This window comes from Rhinatrema bivittatum, chromosome 2 (genome assembly GCF_901001135.1).
Source record: "Rhinatrema bivittatum chromosome 2, aRhiBiv1.1, whole genome shotgun sequence".
NCBI lineage: Eukaryota > Metazoa > Chordata > Amphibia > Gymnophiona > Rhinatrematidae > Rhinatrema > Rhinatrema bivittatum.
Window position 1 is genome coordinate 88,813,178 of NC_042616.1, and position 26,446 is coordinate 88,839,623.

Below are 26,446 nucleotides of genomic sequence, written 5' to 3' on the forward strand. Positions count from 1 at the left end.
CACTAACGTGGGAAAAATGTGTGAGAGAGATAGAGAGAGAACCTCCATAGAGTCAATGTAACAACCTAAATACCACTGTAAAAGGGTACACTTTCAACTCGGGGCGGGTTTGGGACGGTGTGCTTTTACATACATAGTCAGAGGAATTAACTGCAGATTAGATAAGACTGATGAATTGTTATCATTTGAATCAATGAAATGTACCAACAAGAGGAGTTGATTTGTACAACAGCTGCAAGTGTGTGTTATGATCAGAGATAATATACCGCATGCATTAAAAACAAATAATGTGTGACGCGATAATGTTCCGTGCGTTGTGATATTTATCTATGTGATGCGGTAACTCTACAATTTGCCTGATCACACACATTTTTTTTTTTTTTTTATCGTGGGCGCTATTTCCGCAATATTTATAGCAATTTGATGAATCTAGAGGTAAATTAGTCAGATAACACTGAATTGCAGCAGCATCCAGCTAAAGTAGCCAGATGAAATTAGAATAACTGAAGAGTGGTCCTAAAATTAGCCAGATATTAACTTTAATATAGCCCGGTATATTCAGTGAATAAGTTTATCCGGTTAACTTTTCTAGCTGGCCAGTGGTTGAATATGGACCTCCATATTTTCCCATAGGCACATAACAGGAAAAAAAAAGTTCATATTGAATAGGTTTTATAGACTGATAATTAAGAATTAAGTAGATAGTAAAAAAGAAAGGACTTTTTGCAAGAATGAAAGACATGCACTAGGCCACACAATTATATTCCATTCTGTAGTATCAGCATGTTGTTTTTCAGCACCTCAGACAAAGCCATACAAAGAATATGCTTCCAAAAGATTTTTAATGTTAGTATAATCATACTTTAATAGATCAGTTTCCAAAAGAAATACATTGTTTAAATAATAAAGAAAAATTGAAATTCATTTTCTTCTTTTCTGCACTGTTAGCTATCAAACAAGCCACCTTTATAACTTGACGGCTCAGACAGATGAAATTACCGGATGCTGGATTTCCTCGAAACCACCTTCTCTTCGAGGCCTGCATACCTCTTCAGAATGGGCTCGTAAAGCTGAAAAGGAAAAGAACATTTACAAAAAAAATCCAAAAAACTGTGAGGTCTCGCAACGATCACAGCATTCTAAACTAAAGCATCAGAAGCAGCATTTCCTACATCGGTGATGGTGTTTTCTTTCGCCTCATATTTTCCCAGCTATTGTGCTACTGGAGAATGCGGCAAGCAAAGTAGGGGGCCTGTGAATTTTGCGGTGCTCCAGGAGTATGCAGGGAAATACCAGCAGCAGGCAGTGTTTTAGTAAAGTGCTACCCATTAGAATACAAGCAAAAGGGATGCACTGGACACTCGGAAGCAGATGCATGCTTGCCTGCTTGTCTTTTCGTTATGTCATCCCACTCTTCTGAGGCTGCTACATTCAACCAGCTGTAGTTCCCAGCTCCAACACTATAGGGGACAGAGGCGCACAGGGCTTTAGAGAAAAAAAAAATTAAAAGGTCTGTGCCGATTCCATTCTGATGCAATTCTGATGGGATGAGGGGATGCTGCCCTCTTACTGTCAGGAGCTGGTATTTTGTCTCTTTCACGAATTTAGATTATTGGGCCTGATTTATCAAGGGCTTTCCTTCAATTCTGTGTCCATGGTAAAAGGCTTGGATAATTCAGACCCTATGTAGTTTTAAAAAAAAAAATGGCAAGAGAACGGACATAAAGGTTTGGGATATCCATGGTAACTTTACTGGCCGGGAGTAGCTTGCACAGAACACCTGGGTGGACAGACTACATGGACCATTTCGGTGTTTATCTGCCGTCATTTACTATATTACTACATGAGTGGAATTCAAAAGGATGTGGGATAAACACGGAGGATCCCGACTGGCAAGAGGATGGTAATGAAGCACTGCAGAAACCTGTGTTAACTTTTCTGTATGGGAGTAACCTGCACGGAGCGGCAGTTACAACCCAAAAACAACCTGAGAAGTTGGGTGAAGGACATGGGGGGGAAAGGGGAAGTAGATGTTGGGTTCTATAGGCACAGAGGAGAGCAGCTTGCCCAATGAATGGAAGTCATGAGGAAAGATGTATTTAAGAAAGGAAAGGTAATGAGAAGCTATAGAGTGAAGGCACAAAAGTAAGTGAGAAAGTTAATCTCCCCATTTATCTTTCTTAAAATACAAAAGAAAATTTACAGATCTCTCGGGAAGAAAAAGCAACAAACGACACAGCAAAGCTTCTTTCAAATAAAGCCTTATAGCACCACCCCCCTCCCCCCACCCCCCTCCAATTAATAAGTACATTTATATGGAGCACTGCCCAGGCACCTCAGAAAAAAATACACAATATAAAGCAAACAGTACATAAATCGGTGGAAAAGGAATCAAAATAACAAAGCTAAATACATTTAACAGTCACCAACATAACATGAATTGCCTCTTACAGGACTAGACCACACAATTAGGAGACAAAACCCACAAACAGAACAACACAGTGAAGCTGGCAGACTGTAGCACAAAAGGCGCTAAGGATGGCATCTCCATGTCCTTCTTTGGTTGTAGCTCACCCCTGCTGCTGCTGCTGCTGCTGCTGCTACCAGCATGAAGATGGGTTTAAAGCCCATGAAGTCTCTGATGTCACCATCGGTGATGGGATGAGGCAGACCAGAAGATGCCTAGCATATCAATATATACCCCAGAACTTCCCCCTACCGGTTTTAGAGGTTTCAAAGCTTATGAAACAAAATTTGTTTCATGGTTTGGTGCCATAAATGGCATCATCATGCATCTTTTATATACATTAAGAGTTTGATTCACTAAACTGTTTTCTCCCAGAGACACAGAATGGGGGAAAAGCCTTGGAGGATAACTTTAAAAGATAGGATAGAATATATTCAAAAGGTAACATACAGCCTGAAGGAGACTTCAGTAAGGACTAAACTTGATATTCATCAATGACAGAACTAAACAAAATGTAGAACAGGACTAAACTTCAAATAAGTCAACAACAGGACTAAGAATACAACACATCGCAGTAAAATCAACACAGGATTGGCTTCGGTGGGGCTGAAGCTTACGTTTTGCTGTATTGTTTGTATGCTTGATTTTATGAGTTTTGGATGTTATCTGCTGATCGCTTTGGCGGTATATACGTTTTTGCATGTGTATATGGGCGCAAGCAAAGTTGCTACTGTATTTTATAACCTGCAGAGAAACGATATGCACAGGTTATAAAACATGAGTACATATTTGTGCACAAATGCTCACACATGTAAAAACCACGAACTGTGCAAATTCAGACTTATCCAGGTAAATACTGATTTATCCTGCTAAGTAGTGGCACTTATCCAGATAAATCCGAAAAACACTACTTAGATGGAAAAGTAGAGCTTTTCAGACTTATCCAGCTAAGTAGTACCTACTACTTCTTAGCCAGATAAATCAGAATATAGCCAGATAAGTATCACTACTCATCCGGACAAGTTCAAATTTGTCCAAGTAGCGGCAAAGGTGCCATTTACCAGATAAGTTAGAACTGTAGCCAGATAAGTGTACGCAAATGATACACCTGTGTATTTGTACTTTAAATTTTAAAATACATGAGTAGATTTTACTATTGTTAATTAGATGCTTTACCCCACAACTCTCCCCCCATCCCTGTAAGTCAGGGGATTTTATTTCAAGCATGCAGCAATAAAATTACAATTTTACCAATTAGTCTACCAGTTCGCCCAGTCCATCTGCAGCTCGTGAAGACCCCTCCTGGCTCTTCAGCCTGAAATACCCCCATTTGATCAGACCCTATACCCAGTCATTTTTTCACTTTTAAGATGTTTACAATCACTTGCACCAGATATTGAGCAGGAGAAAATATACGCAAGTAAAAGACTTACGCGGGTCACTGTGGCAGGTTGTAAAATAGCAACTTACTAGTGTAAATGTTGGCCTCTCCTCATAATGCTCCTGACCCGCCACTTTTTTCCATGAACAAATTTGCTTGTGGACCATGATTTACGCATATAGGGGCAGATTTTAAAAGCCCTACGCACGCCAAGCTTATTTTGCATAGGCCCGGCAACTCGTGCAAGCCCCAGGACACGCGTATGTGGGCGGGGTGGGGCGGGCCAAATCGGGGGCGGGATCGAGGCCTCCGGCACAGTGGCCATGCTGAGGGATCGCACGCTGGCACTCGGCCGGCGTGAGCAACCTATGCCTGCCCAGAGGCAGCCACAACTTATGCAATAAAGGTTAGGGAGGGTTTAGGGTAGGGCTGGGGGGGCGGAAGGAAAGTTCCCTCCGAGGCCGCTCTGAAATCGGAGCGGCCTCGGAGGGAACAGGGAAAACCATCGGGGCTCCCCTAGGGCTTGGCGCACGCAAGGTGCACAAGTGTGCACCCCCTTGCGTGTACCGACCCCAGATTTTATAACATGCGCGCGGCTGCGCACGCATGTTATAAAATTGAGCGTACATTTGTGCGCGCCGGGTTGCGCGTACCTCTTAAAATCCGGCCCATATGTTGTGGTTTTTAAAATAGCATGCTATTTTATGTATACAAGTGCTAATTTCTAAGTACACAACTTTTGAAAATTCACCTTTTAGTGAATCAGCCTTTAAAAAATAGACAAGTGTTTATGAATTTTTAGACAGTCAAAAATAAAATTTCACCACTGAGATTTTGGAACATACACTTCTTATGTTCCACGTGTGACTGGTTGACTAGGCATGAAAATAAAATGGATCTTATCTTTTCTGTCACAATAAATACGGTACTTTCTGTACCTGAATGTATCTCGCTTAGAGCTATCAATGAAAAGGAATGAGCTAAACACAGAATAAATCCGGGGTTCCCAACCTTTTGGGGGAGTGTGGACTCTTTTCAACCTTAAAAGATTTTGCAGACCCCCACATGCAACTGTTTTTTTTACATGCCATATGGAAAATTGATTAATGTAATAACAAACAATATGCACTTCAGATCATTTGTAATGTATAAAACAATATTAAACAAGGAATGGTTTCTGATATAAACTGTGCTCTCCCTCCTGCCTTCCTTTTATGGCTCCTTCCTGAGTGCTATTCCCCATCTCCACCATAGCCCCTCGCCAAGTAACTTTCCTCCTGCCCTGTCTCCCTCCACCAATGAACCTTTCTCTGGTTCTGTTCCTGTTCCTCTTGCCTTCATTATATGACCTCTTCCTGAGTGACCACTCGCTTGCCTTCCTTCCTGCCCTGCTTGCTCCCACCCATGGCCCCTTCCCTAATACCTTCCCTTCTGTCCTATCTGTCCTATCTGTCCTGTGTCCCCCCCCCCCCTCCCTGGTCTTCCACATCAAGGCTTCTTTCTGAGTGCTTCCCCCCTGGATTCCTTCCTTCTGCCTGCCCTTCCTCCATGTCCTCTTACTGAGTGCTGCACCCCTCCCCATGGCCCCTTCCCAAGTGCTTTCCCAGCCTCATGGCCCGTTGCTGAATGCCTTGCCTCCTATCCTCTTCCCTTTGTGGCTCCTTCCCCATACCTCTCCCTTCTTCCCTCTCCCCATGACCCCATCCCAAGCGTTCTTTTATTTATTTATTTGTTTATTGGTATTTAACACCCACCTTTTGAATAAGAAATTCACCAAAGATAGGATAGAATTTATTCAAAAGGTAACATACAGTCTGAAGAAGACTTCAGTAAGGACTAAACTTGATGTTCATCAATGACAGAACTAAACAAAATGTAGAACAGGACTAAACTTCAAATAAGTCAACAACAGGACTAAGAATACAACACATCTCAGTAAAATCAACATAGGATTAGCTTTGGTGGGGCTGAAGCTTATGTTTTGCTGTATTGTTTGTATGCTTGATTTTATGAGTTTTGGATGTTATCTGTTGATCGCTTTGGCGGTATATAAGTTTTTAAAATAAATAAATAAGATAATACAAATGTCTGAGCACTGCAATAGATTGTAACAACATTTTCAAGGTATTCATATAAATACAACTATCTCAGTAAAACAGTAGGTTGCAGCAACATGTTTAAGGCACCCCCATAAGGTGCCAAGCAGTTTCTGGTACACCCTCCTGCCTGCCTCCCTCTTAAGGCCCTTTCCAAGTGCTTTCTGTATATCTGCAGAGCAAGAGACAGTAGCAGACATATGATGAGTAATAAAACCAAATAATAATATAAAGATAAAGCCATTGCAGAAAGACTAAATGAATTCTTTGCTCCATGTTTACTAATGAGCATGTTGGGGATATACCAGTTCCAGAGATGATTTTCAAGGGTGATGAGTCAGGCGAACTGAACCAAATCACTGTGAACCTGGAAGACGTAGTAGGGCAGATTGACAAACTAAAGAGTAGTAAATCACCTGGACCGGATGGTATACATCCTTTCGTACTGAAGGAACTCAAAAATGAAATTTCTGATCTATTAGTTAAAATTTGTAACCTATCATTAACATCATTCATTGAACCTGAAGACTGGAGGTTGGCCAATATAACCCCAATATTTAAAAAGGGCTCCAGGAGCGATCCGGGTAACTATAGACCAGTGAGCCTGACTTCAGAGCTTGACAAATAATGGAAACTACTCTAAAGATCAAAATCATAGAGCATATAGAAAGATATGGTTTAATGGAACATAGTTACATGGATTTACCCAAGGGAAGTCTTGCCTAACAAATCTGCTTCATTTTTTGAAGGGGTTAATAAACATGTGGATAAAGGTGAACCGATAGATGTAGTGTATTTGGATTTTCAGAAGGCGTTTGCAAAGTCCCTCATGAGAGGCTTCTAAGAAAACTAAAAAGTCATGGGGATAGGAGGCAATGTCCTTTCGTGGATTACTAACTGGTTAATGTTGTGCCCGTTGGGTGCAGACGGCTGCACCCTCTATTGCTCACCTTTTTCCTGCCTGACTCGGTTCCTTTTGGGAAGATGGCTGCCTCCGCTTCTCCACGCCGACCCCTCTGGCATCCCCAGTCCGGCATGGGCAATTGCGTTCGCCATCTTTTTCCCGGAATCACCTAGGGCGCGCAGCCACGTCCTTTACGTGTATCATGGCTGGAACCTCGGGGGTGTCCCCACCTCATGATGTCAAAAGCTCTGATATTTAAACTCCGTTTATGATTCCTAATGCGAGTTAGCAAGGAATCCTCCATGCTGATCTCTCTATGTTACCAATCGCTCCAGGACGACTTAGGTACCCGCTCCTCGGGGGCCTTGCCTCGCTCCTCTTCACCCTCCGGGGTTATCTGCTTCCAACAAGGATGCCTAAGGTACCCGCTCCTCGGGGACCTTATTTCATCCCGGACATCTGCTCCTCGGGGGTTCTCTCCTACTACAACTGCCAGCATCATAGTAAGTACTACTGTTCCAGTTCTGTCTCTGCATTGTCTCATCTCTCTCTACCTAGATCCTCTGCCTACCCCGCACTGCGGACCACTACCGGATCTACTCTCACTGGCCTTTCCATCTAGGCCTGGGTTCTCTGCCTACCCAGCTTCGCAGACCACTACTGGATCCATCTCCCTCTCGAGACCTGGTGAGACTGTGTAACTGCCTTTTCCACTCTGCAGCCTTCTGGCTGGGATCATTGCCCGTTCCTCGGGTTACCATCTACGTTGCAGTATAATAAAACTAACTTTCTCTGTGTCCAGCTCTGCTCGGAGCTAGCCTATCGCTGCAAGTCCTCACAGGGCTCTGCCCTGTGGGAGGTGCCATCTCTTGCAACGACCAAGTGCCCACGCCTCAATGACCAACACACAACAGACTGCTAACTCCATGGACCCTACTCAGCTCTCAGCCTTACAGGCCATTCCTGGCCTGGCCCAGCGGACTGCAGAGCAACAGAAATCTCTGGAGACACTAGCTGCCACTTTCAACCAGTTGAATGTCCGACTGAATACGCCGATGGTTCCAGAGAAAGATTCTTCTCCCTAAGTGGTTGCAGTTCGCACCACTGTACTGCTTCCAGCTCCTACACGTTTCTCTGGTGATGCCCAGATGTGCAGGGGTTTTATTAATCAGTGCTGTATGCACTTCTTGTTGGAACCAAACTACTTTCCCAATGCTTTTTCCAAGACTACCTATATTCTATTGCTACTTGATAGAAGAGTCCTGGCCTGGGCTTCACTCTCTGGGAACGCAGCGACCCTGTTTTAAATGATCTGACTGACTTCTTGAACCTGTTCAAATCAGTATTTGATGATCCAGCACGTCAGACCATCGCAGGGTCTACTCTTCTTCACCTTCAACAAGGAAGTAAGCCTTTACCAGACTATGTTATTGAATTCAAGACACTAACTAGCACCTGAGCTCCATTGGGACTTGGAATATCTACATGCTATATTTTTAGAGGGCCTCAACACCCGTATAAAAGATGAACTAGCGGCTCGTGACTTGTCAGACACCCTGGAATCTCTCATTGATTTAGCTGGGAGAGTTGATCGCAGGATACGCGATCGGACTCAAGAGGCAAAGTGTCACAAGAATCACTCTGTGGGAGGTAATCGCCCTCGAGCCATGCACATGACTTCAGCCCAATCTTCTGCACCTAGTGAAGAAGAAGAAGAACCTATGCAGTTAGGATGCAGTCACCTGATCTCTAAAGAGAGACGTTTTCGCAGACGCTCAGGTCTCTGTATGTACTGCGGCCAATCCGGCCATGCTGTCCAGACCTGCCCTATCTGTCTTGGAAAAGGCCAGACCTAGGATCTGCTGGAGGACATCTCCTAGGTCTAACTCCACCGTCTCCTCCATTACCTCTCCCCATCTCTCTCATCTCTGGAGGCCTTGAATTTTCAACACTTGCACTCATGGACTCAGATGCGGGAGGAAATTTTATGCTAAAAAGAGTTGCAGACCATCTGCGAATTCCCACTACACCAATAGCTACCCCCTTACTGCTGTCTTCTATACATGGAGAACCACTTCCAGGGGAGGTCTCGCTTACCACACAACCCATTGCTTTCGCACAGGAGCCTTACCTACTGAGAACATCTCCTTGCCCCTTGAAAAGGCCATTCACCCCGTGGTACTTGGCCTACCCTGGCTACAGGAACACACATCTCAGTTCATTTGGACCACCATGGAGCTTTCTAAGTGGGGCCCTGGCTGCCATGATTGTTGTCCAGCCACAGTTTCACCACTGCCCAGCATGTCAATGACTCCCTCACTACCTGGTCTACCGCCGCAATATGCATCTTTTCAGGATGTTTTCTCCAAGCAAGCAGCAGATGTATTACCTCCACACAGGACCTTTGATTGTACGATAAATCTCAAGCCTTATTCGGAGCCTCCCAAGGGAAGGGCATGCCCCCTCTCAATAACAGAGACTGAGGCCATGTCGGCCTATAACCAAGAAAACCTGCAAAAAGGGTTCATTAGACCTTCTAAGTCCCCGGCTGGCGCGGGATTCTTTTTTGTTGGAAAAAAGACGGATTCCTTTGCCCTTGTATGTATTACAGAGATCTCAATGAAATCACCATCAAGGATCGCTATCCTCTACCGTTCATAACCGAGCTGTTCGACAGACTCCAGGGAGCCAAATGTTTACTAAGCTGGACTTAAAAGGGGCCTACAAATTGGTCCGAATCTGTCATGGGAATGAATGGAAAACAGCTTTTAACACCCGTGACAGACACTTTGAATACTTAGGCATGCCCTTTGGACTGTGCAATGCACCAGCAATGTTTCAGAATATGATGAATGATATTCTGCGAGATTTACTGTACCAGTGTGTGGTGGTATATTTAGATGACATTCTGATTTTCTCTCAGGACTTCCAGACACACCTGGCAGATGTGATAAAGGTACTACAAAGGCTATGTGACAATCACCTTTATGCGAAGCTCAAGAAGTGCGCTTTTCACCAGGAATCAGTGCCCTTTCTGGGGATCATCGTATCCAAGAATGGCTTCCAGATGGACCCTCAAAAGCTGAAAAGCATTCAAGAGTGGCCTCAACCCACTGGCTTAAAAGCATTACATCATTTCCTCGGCTTCATCAAGCACTATTCCACCCTAACAGCACCACTCACGGCCATGACCAGAAGAGGGGTTGATCCATCCCGATGGTTTTCTGAGGCTGTAGCAGCCTTCCAAACTCTCAAAGAAACCTTCCAAACTAAGCCTTGTCTTCATCATCCCAATCCTCAGCATCCTTTCAACATCGAGGTTGACGCCTCCGACGTTGGCATGGGAGCAGTACTGAGCCAATACAGCGATGCTAATGTCCTCCATCCCTGCTCTTTCTTTTCATGACGATTCTCTCCCGCCGAGAAGAATTATGGAATCAGAGATAAAGAATTGTTAGCTATAAAATTGGCCTTTGAGGAGTGGCATCCATGGTTGGAAGGCGCACAGCACCAAATAACGGTGTATACCGATCATAAAAATTTGGAATACCTACAACATGCCCAACGCCTTAGTCACCGGCAAGCGAGGTGGTCATTGTTTTTCAACCGCTTTGACTTCCTACTAAAATACCATCCTGCAGAAAAGAATGTTAGGGCAGCTGCCCTATCACGCTCCTTCTCTCTGGTGGACGTACCCGACGAACCTTGTCACATTATCAGTCCTGAGAAGGTGGTGTTAGCGGCCACTCTCGCCATCCCAACTGGGAAAACAGTGGTGCCACTAGGAATGAGAAAGAAATTACTAGTGGGCACATGACTCCCATCTGGTCAGCCTCCCCAGGCAAGGCCATACATTAGCCATGCTCTAACGTTTCTATTAGTGGCCTACTATGAAGACTGATGTCCAAGCCTACGTGGCCTCCTGCGCGAGACAAAAACCTCCTGCTGGATGTCCCTGGGGTCTCCTGCAACCTCTGCCTGAACCAGAGGAAACTTAGACGCACATCGTGACCGACTTTGTGGTGGACTTACCCCCTTCTGCTGGAAACAATACGATCTGGGTGAACGTTGATCGATTCTCGAAAATGGCATTTTGTGGCTCTGCCAGGATTACCATCCGCTGCTGAACTGGCTAAATTATTCGTGAAGCACATCTTTCGCCTCCATTGCATGCCCAAACACATTTTGTCTGATAGAGGCGTCCAGTTTACCGCAAACTTCTGGAGAGCCCTGTGTCGGAAGTTCAACATCGCATTGGACCTGACTTCGGCCTATCACCTGCAGTTCAATGGCCAAACAGAGTGAATGAATCAGACGCTCAAACAATTCTTATGCTCATATGTGAATACTAGACAAAGTGACTGGGCAGAATTACTCCCTTGGGCCGAATTTGCCCTAAACTCACATCCAGCTGGTGCTACAGGATCAACACCTTTTCAAGTGGTGTATGGTCGCCAACCATTACCTCCGTTATCTCTGCCAATCTCCGTGACATCTCCAGCAGCTCAAGTCACCACAATGGAATTACAACAATTGTGGAAATAGACTAAGGATCTACTCCTCACGGTGGGTGAAAGGGCCAAAAAGACTTACAATGCTCACCATAGAAAGGCACCTCAATTTCAGCCTGGGGATAAGGTATAGCTTAGTACAAAGTTCCTCCGCTTAAAGCTACCCTCTGCACGTTTTGCTCTGCGGTACATCGGGCCTTTTGCCGTCCTCCAACGTCTTGGGAATTTGACTTACAGTTTGAAGCTACCGCAATCCATGAAGATTCATAATGCCTTTCACATGGCACTACTGAAATCCTCTCATCCTGTCTGAATTTTCCAAAGCAGCTCCGGAGCCAGCACCACTTGATGCCGAAAAGGATATCGCGTGTACCATTGATGACATACTGGATGTATGCAAGAGAGGTAAACGTTGGGAATACTTTATCTCCTGGAAGGGAAACGGACTGGAGGAGAACTCCTGGGAGCCCAGGGTTAATATCCTGGATAAAGACATGATCCATTGCTTCCATCAGTCTCATCCTCGTAAGCTGAAATCCCCTGGGGGGCCCTTGGAAGTGGGGTACTGTTGCGCCCATTGGTCACAGATGGCTGCGTCCTCTATTGCTCACCTTTTTCCTGCCTGACTCGATTCCTTTTGGGAAGATGGCTGCCTCCGCTTCTCCACACCAACCCCTCCGGTGTCCCCGGTATGGCATGGGTGATTAGGTTCGCCATCTTTCTCCAGGAGTCACCTAGGGCACGCGTGCGTGCAGTCCCGCCCTTTACTTGCGTCATGGCGGGAACCTCGGGGCATCCCCATTGCATGATGTCACAAGCTCTGATATTTAAATTCCATCTGCGATTCCTAATACGAGTTAGCAAGGAATACTCTATGCTGATCTCTCTACATTACCAGACGCTTCCGCTCTGTGTACTCTTGCTCCAGGATGACTTAGGTACCCGCTCCTTGGGGGCCTTGCCTCACTCCTCTACACCCTCCGGGGTTATCTGCTGCCAACAAGGACGCCTAAGGTACCCGCTCCTCGGAGGCCTTGCCTCGCTCCTGTCTACCCCCTGGGGTTGCCTACCACCTACAAGGACGCCTAAGGTACCCGCTCCTCGGGGGTTCTCTCCTACTACAACTGCCAGCATCAGAGTGAGTACTACCGCTCAGTTGTCTCTGCATTGTCTCATCTCTCTCTACCTGGATCCTCGGCCTACCCCGCACCGTGGACCACTACCGGATCTACTCTCACTGGCCTTTCCATCTAGGCCTGGGTTTTTGGCCTATCCCGCTTCACGGACCACTACCGGACCCATCTCCCTCTTGGGACCTGGTGGGACTGTGTAACTGCCTTTTACACTCTGCAGCCTTCAGACGGAACATTGCCATCAGACATCTCCTCTTCTGGCTGGGATCATTGCCCGTTCCTCGGGTTACCATCTATGTTGCAGTATAATAAACACTAACTTTCTCTGTGTCCAGCTCTGCTCGGAGCTAGCCTATCACTACAAGTCCCCGCAGGGCTCCGCCCTGTGGGAGGCACCATCTCTTGCAGCAACCAAGGGCCCACGCCTCAATGACCAAAACACAACAGTTAAAAGACAGGAAACAGAGAGTAGGATTAAATGGTCAATTTTCTCAGTTGAAAGGGTAAACAGTGGAGTGCCTCAGGGATTTGTACTTGGACTGGTGCTTTTCAATATATTTATAAATGATCTGGAAAGGAATATGATGAGTGAGGTTATCAAATTTGCGGATGATACAAAATTATTCAGAGTAGTTACATCACAAGTGGATTGTGATACATTACAGGAGGACCTTGCGAGACTGGAAGATTGGGCCCAAATGGCAGATGAAATTTAATGTGAATAAGTGCAAGGTGTTGCATATGGGGAAAAATAACCCTTGCTGTAGTTACACAATGTTAGGTTCCATATTAGGAGTTACCACCCAGGAAAAAGATCTAGGTATCATAGTGGATAATACTTGAAAATCGTCAGCTCAGTGTGCTGCAGCAGTCAAAAAAGCAGACAGAATGTTAGGAATTACTAGGAAGGGAATGGTTAATAAAATGGAAAATGTCATAATGCCTCTGTATCGCTCCATGGTGAGACCACGACTTGAATACTGTGTACAATTCTGGTCACCACATCTCAAAAAAGATATAGTTGCGATGGAGAAGGTACAGAGAAGGGCAACCAAAATGATAAAGGGGATGCAACAACTCCTCTATGAGGAAAGGCTGAAGAGGTTAGGGCTGTTCAGCTTGGAGAAGAGAGGGCTGAGGGGGGATATGATAGAGGTCTTTAAAATCACGAGAGATCTTGAATGAGTAGATGAGAATCGGTTATTTACACTTTCGCATAATAGAAGGACTAGGGGGCATTTCATGAAGTTAGCAAGTAGCACATTTAAGACTAATCTGAGAAAATTATTTTTCACTCAACGCACAATTAAGCTCTGGAATTTGTTGCCAGAGGATGTGGTTAGTGCATTTAGTGTAGCTGGGTTCAAAAAAGGTTTGGATAAGTTCTTGAAGGAGAAGTCCATTAACTGCTATTAATCAAGTTGACTTAGGGAATGGCCTCTTCTATTACTGGCATCAGTAGCATGGGATCTTCTTGGTGTTTGGGTAATTGCCAGGATCTTATGGCCTGGTTTGGCCTCTGTTGGAAACAGGATGCTGGGTTTGATGGACCCTTGGTGTGACCCAGTATGGCAATTTCGTATGTTCTTATAAATTTGCCAATAATAATGGGGATAATATTCAGCCACTGAGCAGCTCAGCTAGTTAGCCGCATAAACATATCCGGCTAACTAGCAGGGTACATTCAGTGGCACAGTTGTGTAAGCAATATAAGGGTGTTCTGTAACCTGTCTGATATAGCGCATCTCCTTCCCCCTCCCCCAAGGCTGTTGGGTTGGACCAGTGCTATACACAATTAACTCTATCACCTCCTGAATAGCTCAGAAAAGACCACGGGATGTTTTTTTTTTACACAGAATAGGACTTTTATTTGTCAGACTTTTCACATTTAGCAGTTTGAATAAAATAGACAATACATATCTTTACAACCCTTGCGGCTATGCATCAGTTTATGCTGCATAAATCTCTACATCATTAGTAAATTGAACATATCCTAGACCTTGACTTGATTAGGGTACATTAATAAACATAACTAGCTAATTAACCCCATAGTTTTAGGAGATTACGTTTCATTTCACCCTGAAGCAGTTTCTGCTTGCTGGGCTAAGACTGATCTGAGCCCTGAAGAAGAAAAATACAGGTTCAAGACAAACAGCCAAGTAACAGCAGGACTTCTTACATGGGCAGCACCGGAGCTCATCTGCTTCGTCACAGAGAGGGGCGGGGGGTGCAGATGTTAATGGTTCTTCTTTCACCAGCCCCCAAGCCCTCTCCCCAGATGCTTTTAACAGGCAAAGCATGAATATGCAAGAAGCTCATGCATAGTCATGCAGCAAGAGGGAGGGGGTTGTTTCTCCATTTCAGACTGCTGGCCTCCCCCTCCCATCGGGGTGGGGGGGGGGGGTCACTTCTCCTGCTGCATGGCAACTGCAGACCAGGACATGATTTCGTTCCTGCAACCTCTTCACCTGCAGGATGTCAGCACTTTTCTGTGGGCTGACCTGTCTGATAAACTGCCCTTTGGATAGGCTGGTTTTCATCTCCTGGTAGATTTGGGTTGTTTTTGCCTCTGTGACCTGTTTCTGTCCTGGGCAGGTCTTAGCTCATTCTTTGTGGAAAGAAGCTATAGCCCTAAGTTAAACAGGCAGATCAGATAACCTGGGCACATGCAGTCATTCTGATGAAAAGTTTCTCATTTTGTTTTTCTGTTGAAACATACATGTCAAGGTCCATCTTATGAACTCAGTGTCCCTCTTGTAGGACAGACCAAAATGCATATAAACACCACTGTGTTTATATGCATTTAAACCAATCGAGAACAAAATCTTGCTCTGTCGCTGTAGAAACAATTTTTTTCACATAGTTCATATATCCATTTTGAATAAAAATTATTCAATATTGAAATTTGAATTTCAATACCTACACTCAAGAATAGGTCTGATGATTTTTCACTAAGTTTTGATTATCCAGTTAACTTTAGGACAGGTCAGTGGCACAGCCAGAGTTAGCTGCACAAGTTATCAGAGTTAACTGGTTAAATTATGTGGCTAGCTCTGCTCCTTCCTGAAACGCCTCTCATCCATTGCCTGAATGCCCCCAATTTAGGGAGCTAAACTAGTTATCTGACTAGAATTTAGCTGGATAACTCTCTCAATGTGCTGGTTTTGCCATATAGACAGATAACTTTTCAGTTATCCGATTAAATGACTTTTTAATATCAATCTCAATAAATTTAAAAAACCAAGATGCTCCAAATAAGCTAAGGCTTTACTACAAGACAATCAGATTATAATGTATTTCTTTATAGCAATTTAGTTAGGTGAACGCGCGAGGGATCTCCAAAGGTTACATGCAAACAGAGAGAAAGATTTGCTGATTATTCCTACAGATAATGCTTACAATTATTTCAGGCCTCTGGTAGCCACTCCTGAAAATAGTGATGGAGGAGCTATTAGACCAGTCTCCGCCAGAAAATTCTAGCAGGATGCTGTCTTCTCTGTAGTTTGGGTTATTATTATATGATTTGCAGTTCATATGCCTGTATGTACAAGTGATGAATAGATGAGGGGCATACGCATCTTTGTTTCTGTAAGTTCTCCCCAGTTATTTATTTATTTAGAGTTTTTCTATACCGGCATTCGTGATTAAAAACCACATCATGCCGGTTTACATACAACAAGAGATGAGAACAAAAAACGGAACATAAACAAGTGCAAAGAGATCAAAAGTTACATTACAACAAGGGTCTTAAAACTGGGAAGAGAGTTAGAATAAGAAAGCCGAGCAGTTAGGATTAAATTATTTACATTATATTGTGAAGTCTCTTATACAAGTTATAGATGGGCGGTGACATATGCATGTCTTATTTTCTGAAATGTTTCCACTTGGTCATGTTGCAAGTGCTCTGCCTTTGTTGTCTCTTTACCGGTGCTACTGTCTCTAGTTGTTTTGGCAAGACATGAAAAATAGCTAAATGTCCTTGTGAGCCTGCCTGTCTTGCAGAGTCTGCAATTAGTTCATCCATGGTGCTCACAACCTTGCATTCAATGGCAGACAAGCTGAACTGAAGGGAAGGACCCTCGGCACAGATTGCAGCCTGTTTGGGTTTGACCTTCTGCCGAGGTCCCACCATTTTTTTCCCTTCTGTACTGCGATGGTTATGGAAAAGATTGTCGGGCTTGTTCACCTGAACTTCCCAGGTCTTTTGTTTCTGTTAGGCATTCACGTCAGTGGAATTCTTGGCCTTCTGGATTTCACTGACCAGCATGGCCAATTCCTCAAGTAGAAAATTAGGCTTCTGCAACTGAGCAACCATTGTGCACGTGGGTACACGCATTTATCTAAAATACCCATGTCTGCACACACTTTGCTGTAAATTATTTAGCACATAAATTGTATATGCATATTTTTATAAATAGAAGGTAAATGTATGCATTAGGCATATAAATGTGTACTTTCCAAAAATGTATTTGTGCACATTCCCTACTTTTGTGTCTACAATTTGCCAGAGATATAGGGTGTCTGTTTTACTAACATATGTTCAGCAGTTTAGAAGTGTGTATTCAAAATCATGTAGTTATATATTTCTACTTGCCTAAAGCCATACAGGTGAATTTTCAAAGGAGTTATGTATGTAAATTGTAGCAATTTTCAAATGCTATTTACCTGCATTGTGTGCACTTAACTTGGGTAAAACCTGTTGACAATTCAATGGCATATATTGTAGCAATTTTCAAAAGCCCACTTACGCTAGTAAAGTGCATTTACACGTATAAAACCCAGTTTTAAGCTATTATTAGCTCAGGCCTAGTACCAATCAGGGTCATAAGGTAGTTTTTGTGATGTTCTGACCCATTCTTATATAAAAGTATTTACATAAGTATGCTATATGCAGAGAGAGGCTAAGACAGCTATATCAGATGGCTTGTTGAAATTGCTAATTACTAGGGCCATTTTAAAAAAACGTATCTTGCTATAGAATCTAATGCCCGAATTTTAAGAAGCCCATGCACATAAAATCCGGGGGGTTAAGATCGTGGCCGGGCCATGCGTATGCCAAGCACATTTTATAAATGCCCTGCCATGCATGTAACTCCCGATACATGCAGAAGTGCTGGGCCATGGAAAAGGGACAGGGAGAGGGCGGGGTTCTTGGTGGGGGAGGGGACCGACCGGGACAGCGGCCATTAGGCCCTGTCCCGGGGAAGTGCACGCCGGCAGCCAGCTGGTGCGCGGCACTTACTTCACTTTTGAAATGACTTACTTCACTGAATAGTGAAGTAAGTGCCGAAATAAAAAAAAAATAATTGTAGAGAAAGGGGTTTTAGGGGTCGGGGAGGAGAGAAGGAAGGGGTATAGGAAAGTTCCTTCCCAGCCCGCTCCTTAATTGGAGCGGACTGGGAAGAAACTGGGGAAGGCCGGGATGCGTCACAGCACGTTGGGTTTTAAAATCAACACCCCCCCCCGGGAACCGCACGCACACGGATGCACGCACTGACTTTTGAAAATCGACCCCTAAGTGCACTGCATTTGGATAGTGCACACGGAATGGCTGCTTGTAATAGAACTGATGGAATCATAAACAATGGGTAACTTACGCTTCCAGCGCTGATTCTGACAGAATCAGTGCTGGAGTGTTGGGAACAAGTAAGGTTATACTTTGTTCTCAGCAGAAATTAATAAGAATTGAGGGGATGGGTCGGGGACAGAGGGCCTTGAGGACTGGCCTAGGACTTAAAAATATGGATGGGTGGGAGGGCCTGGGGTGTGATTTGATTTTTTATTTAAAAGGAAGGGGGTTGGGGGTGGGGAATGCATGGCCCAACAGGTCCTAATCTATAATTTGTAGAAGGGGAAGGAATACATTTATACTGTAGGCCTATTTATATAATTTTTATTTTCTTTTATACACTGCTACTTAATCGGATATTTTTGAAGACCGGATAACTTAAAAATCTAACTGGTTATATTCAAACATAGCCAATTAGATTTTTCAGTTATCCAGTTTACTTGTAGCCGGATAACTTTAAGCAGCTGTATTCCACAGGATGTTTATCTCGCTGAATATAAGGGTCAAGTTATCCAGCTAACTTTAGTCAAATAACTTGCCTACTAACCGGCCTACTGAAGATGATCCTTGTTATTTCTTAAATCAATCAGATAATGAAAAAAATCATGCGATGGGATCATAAGAGCATAATGCATAACCCAAGCAGGGTTGGATTTAGGCATGGGCAACACAGGCACATGCCTAGGTGTTGCGTCCGTCTGTCTTCGACTGCTTCGCCCCGCTTGTTGCACCCCTATCTCGGCTCCTTCCGCTTACCCGGGCAAGATGGCTACCACAGCGTTGTCAAGCCAACCTCTCTGGTGTCCCCGGAACAGCTATGGTGCAGCCATACGCCATTGCTCCTCCCAGGTATCTGCTAGGGTGCGCGCGCGTGCGCAACCCATGTATAATTACACCCAGTGGCGCGTACCTCGAGGGCGTTCCCTCATCTGACGTCATGCCAATCTGGGTATATCTATTTCTCAAGATTGCTAGCTCATTGAGTTGGCAAAGGCTCGAATGACTCGTATGGTCATGAACTGTTCCTGTCTGTGCTACTCTGCCGCTTCTCTGCTGCCTGCAGGAAGCTTTCCTTCTGCCCTTCGGGGTTTGCTACTAACTTGGGTACCTGGTCCTCGGGAGCCCTCTATTCTATTTTCAGGTGCCATTCAGAGAACAGGTACTCGCTCCTCAAGGGCCTGCTCTTCCTGCCTCAGTGCCTGTACCTACGACAACTATCTGGTGGAATCGCATCCATAACAGCTAACACCGAGTGAGTACTCTAATCTCTCATCTGTCTCATCCACAGTAACTCCTTGCTGCGGAACCTCCTGACGTCACCTAGGAAAGAAGGGCTCCCTCTGCCGAGGTCCCTGAGACTACAACTCACCACTGCCACCTGGTGGCTATCTTCAAGCTGTATAATAAAAGAGTTCAATTCCGGTGTTTTGTGTATAGAGTCTAACCCAGTGCTGTGGCTCCTCACGGGGCTCCTCCCCGTGGGCGTGATCATCTCCACAGCACCCAAGGATCCACTAAAACACATGTAATAACAACACTAGGGAGCCAAGTTCTGCACTGGTGGTGGCCTACTGTGTATCATTCGGTCATAGGTTTTCAGACGTACACTGGACAGTGTTGGAGCAAGTTCATCAGCCACCACAGGGAGGCAATGTCAGGGCTCTGTTAAACAAATGGGAGCATAACTGGAGTTTTTCCTGTAAGGACAGTTGCCCCATTGGGATTAATTGACAATATCGACTGATACACTCTGTTATTGTTTTTTTAGATAATTCCAGTATTACTTTTTTAATTCTCTCTACTGCAGGGACTGTGACTGACAGCTAACATCCTGCATTTTATTCCTTTAAAAATGGCCGCAGACAGCCGCAGCTCCCATTCTGCAGCCACACAGCACTGCTAGGCTCGGTACAGCATGACAAATCTAGTGAGTTCTAAACCTGTTTTTCACCTTAACTATCTGATTCTTTTGAAGTACTACAGCATATATAATGGTGTTATCTAGTCCGTGATTATGCAGCTAGCATTTCTCTAATGTTGATATCTCTCATCAATAGGTTTATGTGGAAGTTTCTCTGGCTGGGATGACCCTGTAAACGAGTAATATTCTTGCAGCCCATTACCCCTGAAGAAGAATATACCATTCAAAATGCTGCAGCATTGAATTTTCTTTTGAATATTCAAGATCATACCGGAACAAAGACTTTTAACATCATCTGTTAATGGAATCCCAGACAGTGTAAACTGTTACACATAAGATAAGTTCTAAGAGATATATGATGAAAGATTTGCATGGATCTTAGATGAGAGCTTTCTTTGCAATATTTGAGTTCCACAAGAGAATTAATCTTTTGAAAGCAAATAGTTATTGAGGTTTGCAAATGAGATTTTAATTGCAATATTGAAATTTTTTTTTAAATGAGAAGTTATTTCCACACTTCTCACTTTAAAAAAATAGTGAGACATGATAAGTCTTATAATGTTTATATCTTCATGAGCACTAAGAAGGACATAAGTCATAAGACCAATTTGTACAGTACTAGTGCCATTGTATGAAGGTAATATGATCTATTTATGTTCAAACATCCTATAGCTGTAATGAGTGAGATCTTAGTTACAAATATATGGTATTTTTTGCTCTCAAGGTTGTTATATTAGTAAAGCTACAATGTGCATTCATTTGGAATATATAATTTTATAATGAAATTAGTTCTTACCTGATAAGTTTCTTTTCTTGAGTCAGAGCAGTCCAGACGAATGGGTTATGGCTACCAACTAACTAATAGAGACAGAAAATAACAGGCTCGCTGATGTCACCCCCTTATATGCATCCATGATGATCTCAGCCTGCTAGCATTACCTGTAATAAGTAACTCTTAACATTTTATATCTATATAGATTATCAAACAAACTTTTTCAATCTGTTTCTTTTCTTTCTTTTTTTTTGTGAACATAAGGGCTTCCAAAACCCAATGTAACCACAAAAAAAAAAAGAGAAAAAACTGAAAGGAGTATTTTTACCACTATGCAATATACTCACCTGCTCATTTCAATATCACTGAGCACGTTATGCCCTCTTGCACTTTATGATGGATAATTCATCAGAGTTTGGTAGGAAAGGGAGGATCCTAGACTGGTCTGACTGGATTTGAAGAAAGGAAATTATCAGGTAAGAACTAATTTCACCTTCCTCATCATGCAGACAGACCAGTTCAGATGAATGAGATGTACCCAAGCTACTCCTGAATAGAGTGGGATCCTATCAAACCTGGTATCAACATTTCAGTGGCAAAGGAGGCCTACTATCTAGCACCCACATCTAAACACTAATGCTTTGAAAAAGTATGCAAACAAGACCAAGTCGCCAATTTATAGATATCCAGAGGAGAATCTAATCTTAACTCCACCCAAGAAACTGCTTGTGCTCTAATAAAATGTGCTCGAATCTGCTTAGATAAGGGTTTACCAATACTTAAATAGATTGCTTGGATGATCTCTTTAATCCAACGCGCTATGGATGCCTTAGTTGCAACCTCACCTTTTCAAAGACCACTGAACACCACAATAGGTGATCTGATTTCCTGAAGGCATTAGTAAACTTAAGGTACATTAATAGCATTCACCTCACATTCAGGAAATGTATGAAGCTGTAATTCCTCTCATTCGAAAGCCTACTAAATGATGGCAAACAAATCACCTGATTCGCATAAAATACCGAACCCACTTTTGGAAGAATGGAAAGCACTGTACAGATCTTGATTATATCTTTCATGAAAACCAGAAAGGCTCTCTAAAAGATAGCATCTGCAACTCTGAGATACATTTGGCTGAAGAAATAGTCACTAAAAACACTGCCTTCAAGATAAGCAGCCTAAGTGAAATCTCCTTGACAGGCTCAAATTGTGCACCAGAGAAAAAGATCAATACTAAACCGAGATCCCAAGAAGGAAAAGGAACTCGCAGAAGAGATCTAATATGCTTTACTCCCTTAAGGAAATGTGATACATCGGAATGAGAGGACAAAGGCTTATCCATTACCCATTCCCTATAGCAAGCAATAGCAGCAACCTGAACTTTCAAGAAATTATGTGCCAAAACCATAGCTTGTCCCTCTTGCCAAAATTCAAGAACCATGGGTATTGATGCTGTCCTAGGAAGTAAATGCTTAGCAACACAATACTACTCAAAAACTCTCCAAACACACACAAAGGCTAGAGAATTGGAAGGCTTCCTGGTTTTCAAGAGATTATTCACCACCTCCTGGGAATAATCCTTCCTCGCTAGATGTGCCTTCTCAAGGGTTAGGCCTTAAGTCAAAACCAATCCAGATCCTCATGCACAATTGGATCCTGAAATAAGACAAAGGGGATGAAACATCTCCCCTATTAGGAAAGGCTGAAGAGGATAGGGCTGTTCAGCTTGGAGAAGAGATGGCTGAGGGGGAATATGATAGAGGTCTTTAAGATCATGAGAGGTCTTGAACGAGTAGATGTGAATCGGGTATTTACACTTTCGAATAATAGAAGGACTAGGGGGCATTCCATGACATTAGCAAGTAGCACATTTAAGACTAATCGGAGAAACTTCTTTTTCACTCAACGCACAATAAAGCTCTGGAATTTGTTGCCAGAGGATGTGGTTAGTGCAGTTAGTGCAGCTGGATTCAAAAAAGGTTTGGATAAGTTCTTGGAGGTGAAGTCCATTAACTGCTATTAATCAAGTTTACTTAGGGAATAGCCACTGCTATTAATTGCATCAGTATCATGGGATCTTCTAGGTGTTTGGGTAATTGCCAGGTTCTTGTGGCCTGGTTTGGCCTCTGTTGGAAACAGGATGTTGGGCTTGATGGACCCTTGATCTGACCCAGCATGGCAATTTCTTATGTTTCTGTGTGGAGGAACTTCAATAGTGCTTCCTGCAACAGCCACACTAGATCTGCATATCAAGGATGCCTTGGTCAGTCTGGAGCTACCAAAGTTACCAGACCCAGATGACCTGAGATCTTTTGAACTACACTTCCAATCAGAGGCCAAGGAGGAAAGTCATAGAGAATCTCCTCTGCCAGCCAAAACTGGACCAGAGCATCCAGACTGTAGGAATTCTTCTCTGACTAAAAAATGTGCTCACCTTTGCATTTTTGGAGGTCACCATCAAATCCATCAGCAGAAGACCCCATCTGGCTATATCTGAGTGAATTCTAAGTGAGACAAGACCATTCCTCTGGATTCACTATATGGTGACTGAAGAGGTATGCTTGTAAATTCTCTGCTCCTGCAACTGAAACCATCTTCAGATTTCTTTCTGCCCAATTGAGCAGTAACTCCACTTCATCTACAACCTGTAGGTTTTTTGTTCCTCCCTGAAGGTTCATATATGCCACCACAGTGGCATTGTTGCACATTATTCCGATCACCTAACCATTTAGTATGGAACTGAAGTGAAGTAAAGCCAATGAATGGTCTCCAGTTGATTGATGGACCATCTCGCTTCCATCATTGACCAACAACTTTGAGCAACATAACCCTGACTGTGAGCCCCCCCCCCCCCCCCATCCAATTAAACTTGCATTAGTTGTCACCATCATGCAGACAGGGGGCTAGAGATCCACTCCTAATACCAGATTCTTGGAATTCATCCACTACTACAAATTGTTCCTGACCACTGCCAGTACCAATCGTTGAATGGAGTAATCTTGAGACTGAGGATCTCATCTGAAGAGCAAAGCCCTCTGCAGGGGCCTCATGTGTGCCTTCACCCAGGAAACTAGATCCAAGCCTGCAGCCATGGAACCAAGAAGTTGTAGATAAATCCACAAAGTCAGAAATCTGACTAACAGCAAAGATTGAACCTGCTGCTATAGTTTAAACTCCTGTGCTCTGTCAGATGTACAAGACCTTCTTTCATGTCGAACAGGAATCCCAAATACTCCAGAGTCTGAGAAGACTTCAGATTGCTTTTGGAAAAGTTGACTATCCAACCTAACTCTTTCAGCAACTGAATTACCATTTTGGTGACTATCACACTTTTTTGCTCTGACTTCGCCTATATCCCCCAGTCATCCAGGTAGGGATGCACCAAAATTCCTTCCCTTCGCAGCACTGCTGCAAGAACCGCCATCACCTCTGAAAAGGTTCATGGAGCTGTGGCCAAACCAAATGGGAAGCCTTGAAATTGGAAATATTGTCCCATCGAAAGAAGCAAAGGAACCCCTGATGTTCATTCTGAATTGGGATATGAAAATAAACCTCTATAATTTCCAATGAGTTCAGAAATTCTCCTTGCCTTAGCGCTAGAATAACTGACCTCAATTTTTCCATATGGAAATGAGATACTCAAAGGAATCTGTTGACCTGCTTCAAATCTAGGATGGGACAGAATGTGCCTCCTATCTTGGAAAGCACAAAGTATATTGACTAATGATCTAATCCCATCTGAAAGATTGGTACTGGCAAAACTTTCAGATCAAGGAAGCGCTGGATCATTGCTGTTACCACCTCCTGCTCTGTTGCCAAATAACAGAGGGAGCACATAAAAGTGACACCAAACAGGAAAATTCTAGAATGTATCCATCCCAGATGACCTCCAAGACTCACTGATCTGACGTTATTTGGGCCCATATCCAATAAAACCTTGACAGGCGTATATCTCTGGTAACAAGGACTGGACCCTCAGTTCTCACTGGGAGGCTCTAGAAGAATTTTCCCCAGAGGACCCATCCTTTCTTCCTTTCCAAACAACAGCTGCCCTTTAAAAGGCCGCATAATCAATTTGGTTTCAGAAATGGAATCTGCAGACCAATTTTACAGCCAAAGAAGCCACCTTGTCGCTACTATGGATGCCCGCCCCTGGAAGTTGCTCTTACTAAATCAAAGAAGGCATCTTCTAGATATGCATCTCCTGGTTTCAATTGAAAAGATTTGTCCACCATATCCTCTTGCATGCGCTGCACCAACCGTAAGTCATATCTCGCCACTATACAGCTGCAGGTTGCACTTGAAAGGCCATACTGATAGCCTTATAGGCTTACATTAAAATCAACTCTTATTTTCTTATCCTGAGTGTCCTTCAAAGCCGCACATCCTTCTACTGGAACAGTAGTGCACTTAAGACACTGAACAGATTAGCGCATCCACTATGGGAAACTTCAGCCTGTCTCTTTCCTGAGGCACCAAGGGATATAATTTTGCCAGCACTCATCTACATCTAAAATTTGATTCAGGAGACACCCACTCCATATTAATCAGATCCTTCACCGCTTTATGCAGGGAAACGATCTGGAAGGCTTTCTAATACTGACCTTAATAGGATTCTCTACTGAAGTGGAAACATCCTCCTTCTTGTTCTCTGCTATATTCAGCATACTCAAAGACTGAGAAATCAAGGACACCATCTCTTCCTTATGGAAGAGACATTATAAATGAACCATCTTCTGCTTCAGGAAGAAATTGCTTCCTCCAATTCCTCCTTACTAGATGGGTCAGGAAGCTTTTCAAAACCATCCAGGGAACCTTCTGAATCCAAAATAAATTCTTCTTCCAGGCTATTTCCGTCAACTCTCTTTCTACTTAAGGCTCTAGAGCCAGAAGGGGCTGGAAGACCAAACTCCATAGCCATGGAAATAAACTGCTGCATACATTTAAAAAAATGATTATCCCAGGCAAAGGAAGAATAAAGTTCTTTTGGGATACCGAAGCCTTTAAGGGGCTTCAGCAGTGAAAAGAGGAGCATCCAACTATCCTTCACTCCCCAAGTCCAAAATGACCACTGTTCATGTTTCAGCAGGTCTGCCCCTAATTTTAGCAGTCTTAATGACTGGTTCTGATAACTCGGCATCCCCTCCCCCCAAAGATCTGCTTTCAGCAGCATGGAACTCTTCCCTTTCATTAACACAGTCGCAGTAAAGTCTAGCCTCTGCTCCAAGTGAATCTTACTGAGGTCATAGCTTGTATAGAATGCAAGCTTCTTCCTATGCAGATGAAACTGTGTTAGGGGAATAAAATCAAAGCCCTGATGCCGATGATAGCCCAGGACTGGAGTAGCCAAAAATTGAGGCACCTCCACCCCAGAACACAAGACGTGCCTCCTCACCTCCATTAGGCCTCGTGTTCTATGCCAGCACTCATAAATGATGAGCATCATGGGGCCTACCCAGCCACTGGTGCATGCAGAAGGCCTGGAACAGGGGGATGGGAGCCCTAAAATGCCAGTGATGCTTGCGTAGGCAAAGCAGCCCAAGCACTGAGCTGCCCAAACTGGAAGCTACCGCCTGTACTACCCAAGGCCACCAGTGAGACAGGGTATGAAATCTGGAGGAAGCCAAAGGCCTCACTTGAGAAAATCTGTAGATCATGGGAGGAGGAGGGCATGTTTCTTACCAAAAAAACA

At 43.8% G+C, this 26,446-nt stretch overlaps 1 protein-coding gene across 5 annotated transcripts in view; it reads right to left on the reverse strand.

Moving 5' to 3' along the window:
* Positions 1 to 825: 825 nt before the first annotated feature.
* XYLB (xylulokinase) overlaps positions 826 to 26,446 on the reverse strand; it is a 326,783-nt gene continuing 301,162 nt past the window's right edge. For 3 of the 5 annotated variants that reach the window (XM_029588417.1, XM_029588418.1, XM_029588422.1), the window contains 2 exons: positions 3,085 to 3,211; positions 826 to 1,070 (listed from right to left, as the gene is read on the reverse strand). In XM_029588417.1, the coding sequence (XP_029444277.1) occupies positions 982 to 1,070; positions 3,085 to 3,211 (216 nt within the window). In that variant the 3' untranslated portion in view covers positions 826 to 981. Of the gene's footprint in view, positions 1,071 to 1,383; positions 1,461 to 3,084; positions 3,212 to 26,446 lie in introns of all 5 variants that reach the window. The other 2 variants (XM_029588420.1, XM_029588419.1) reach the window with 2 other exon arrangements.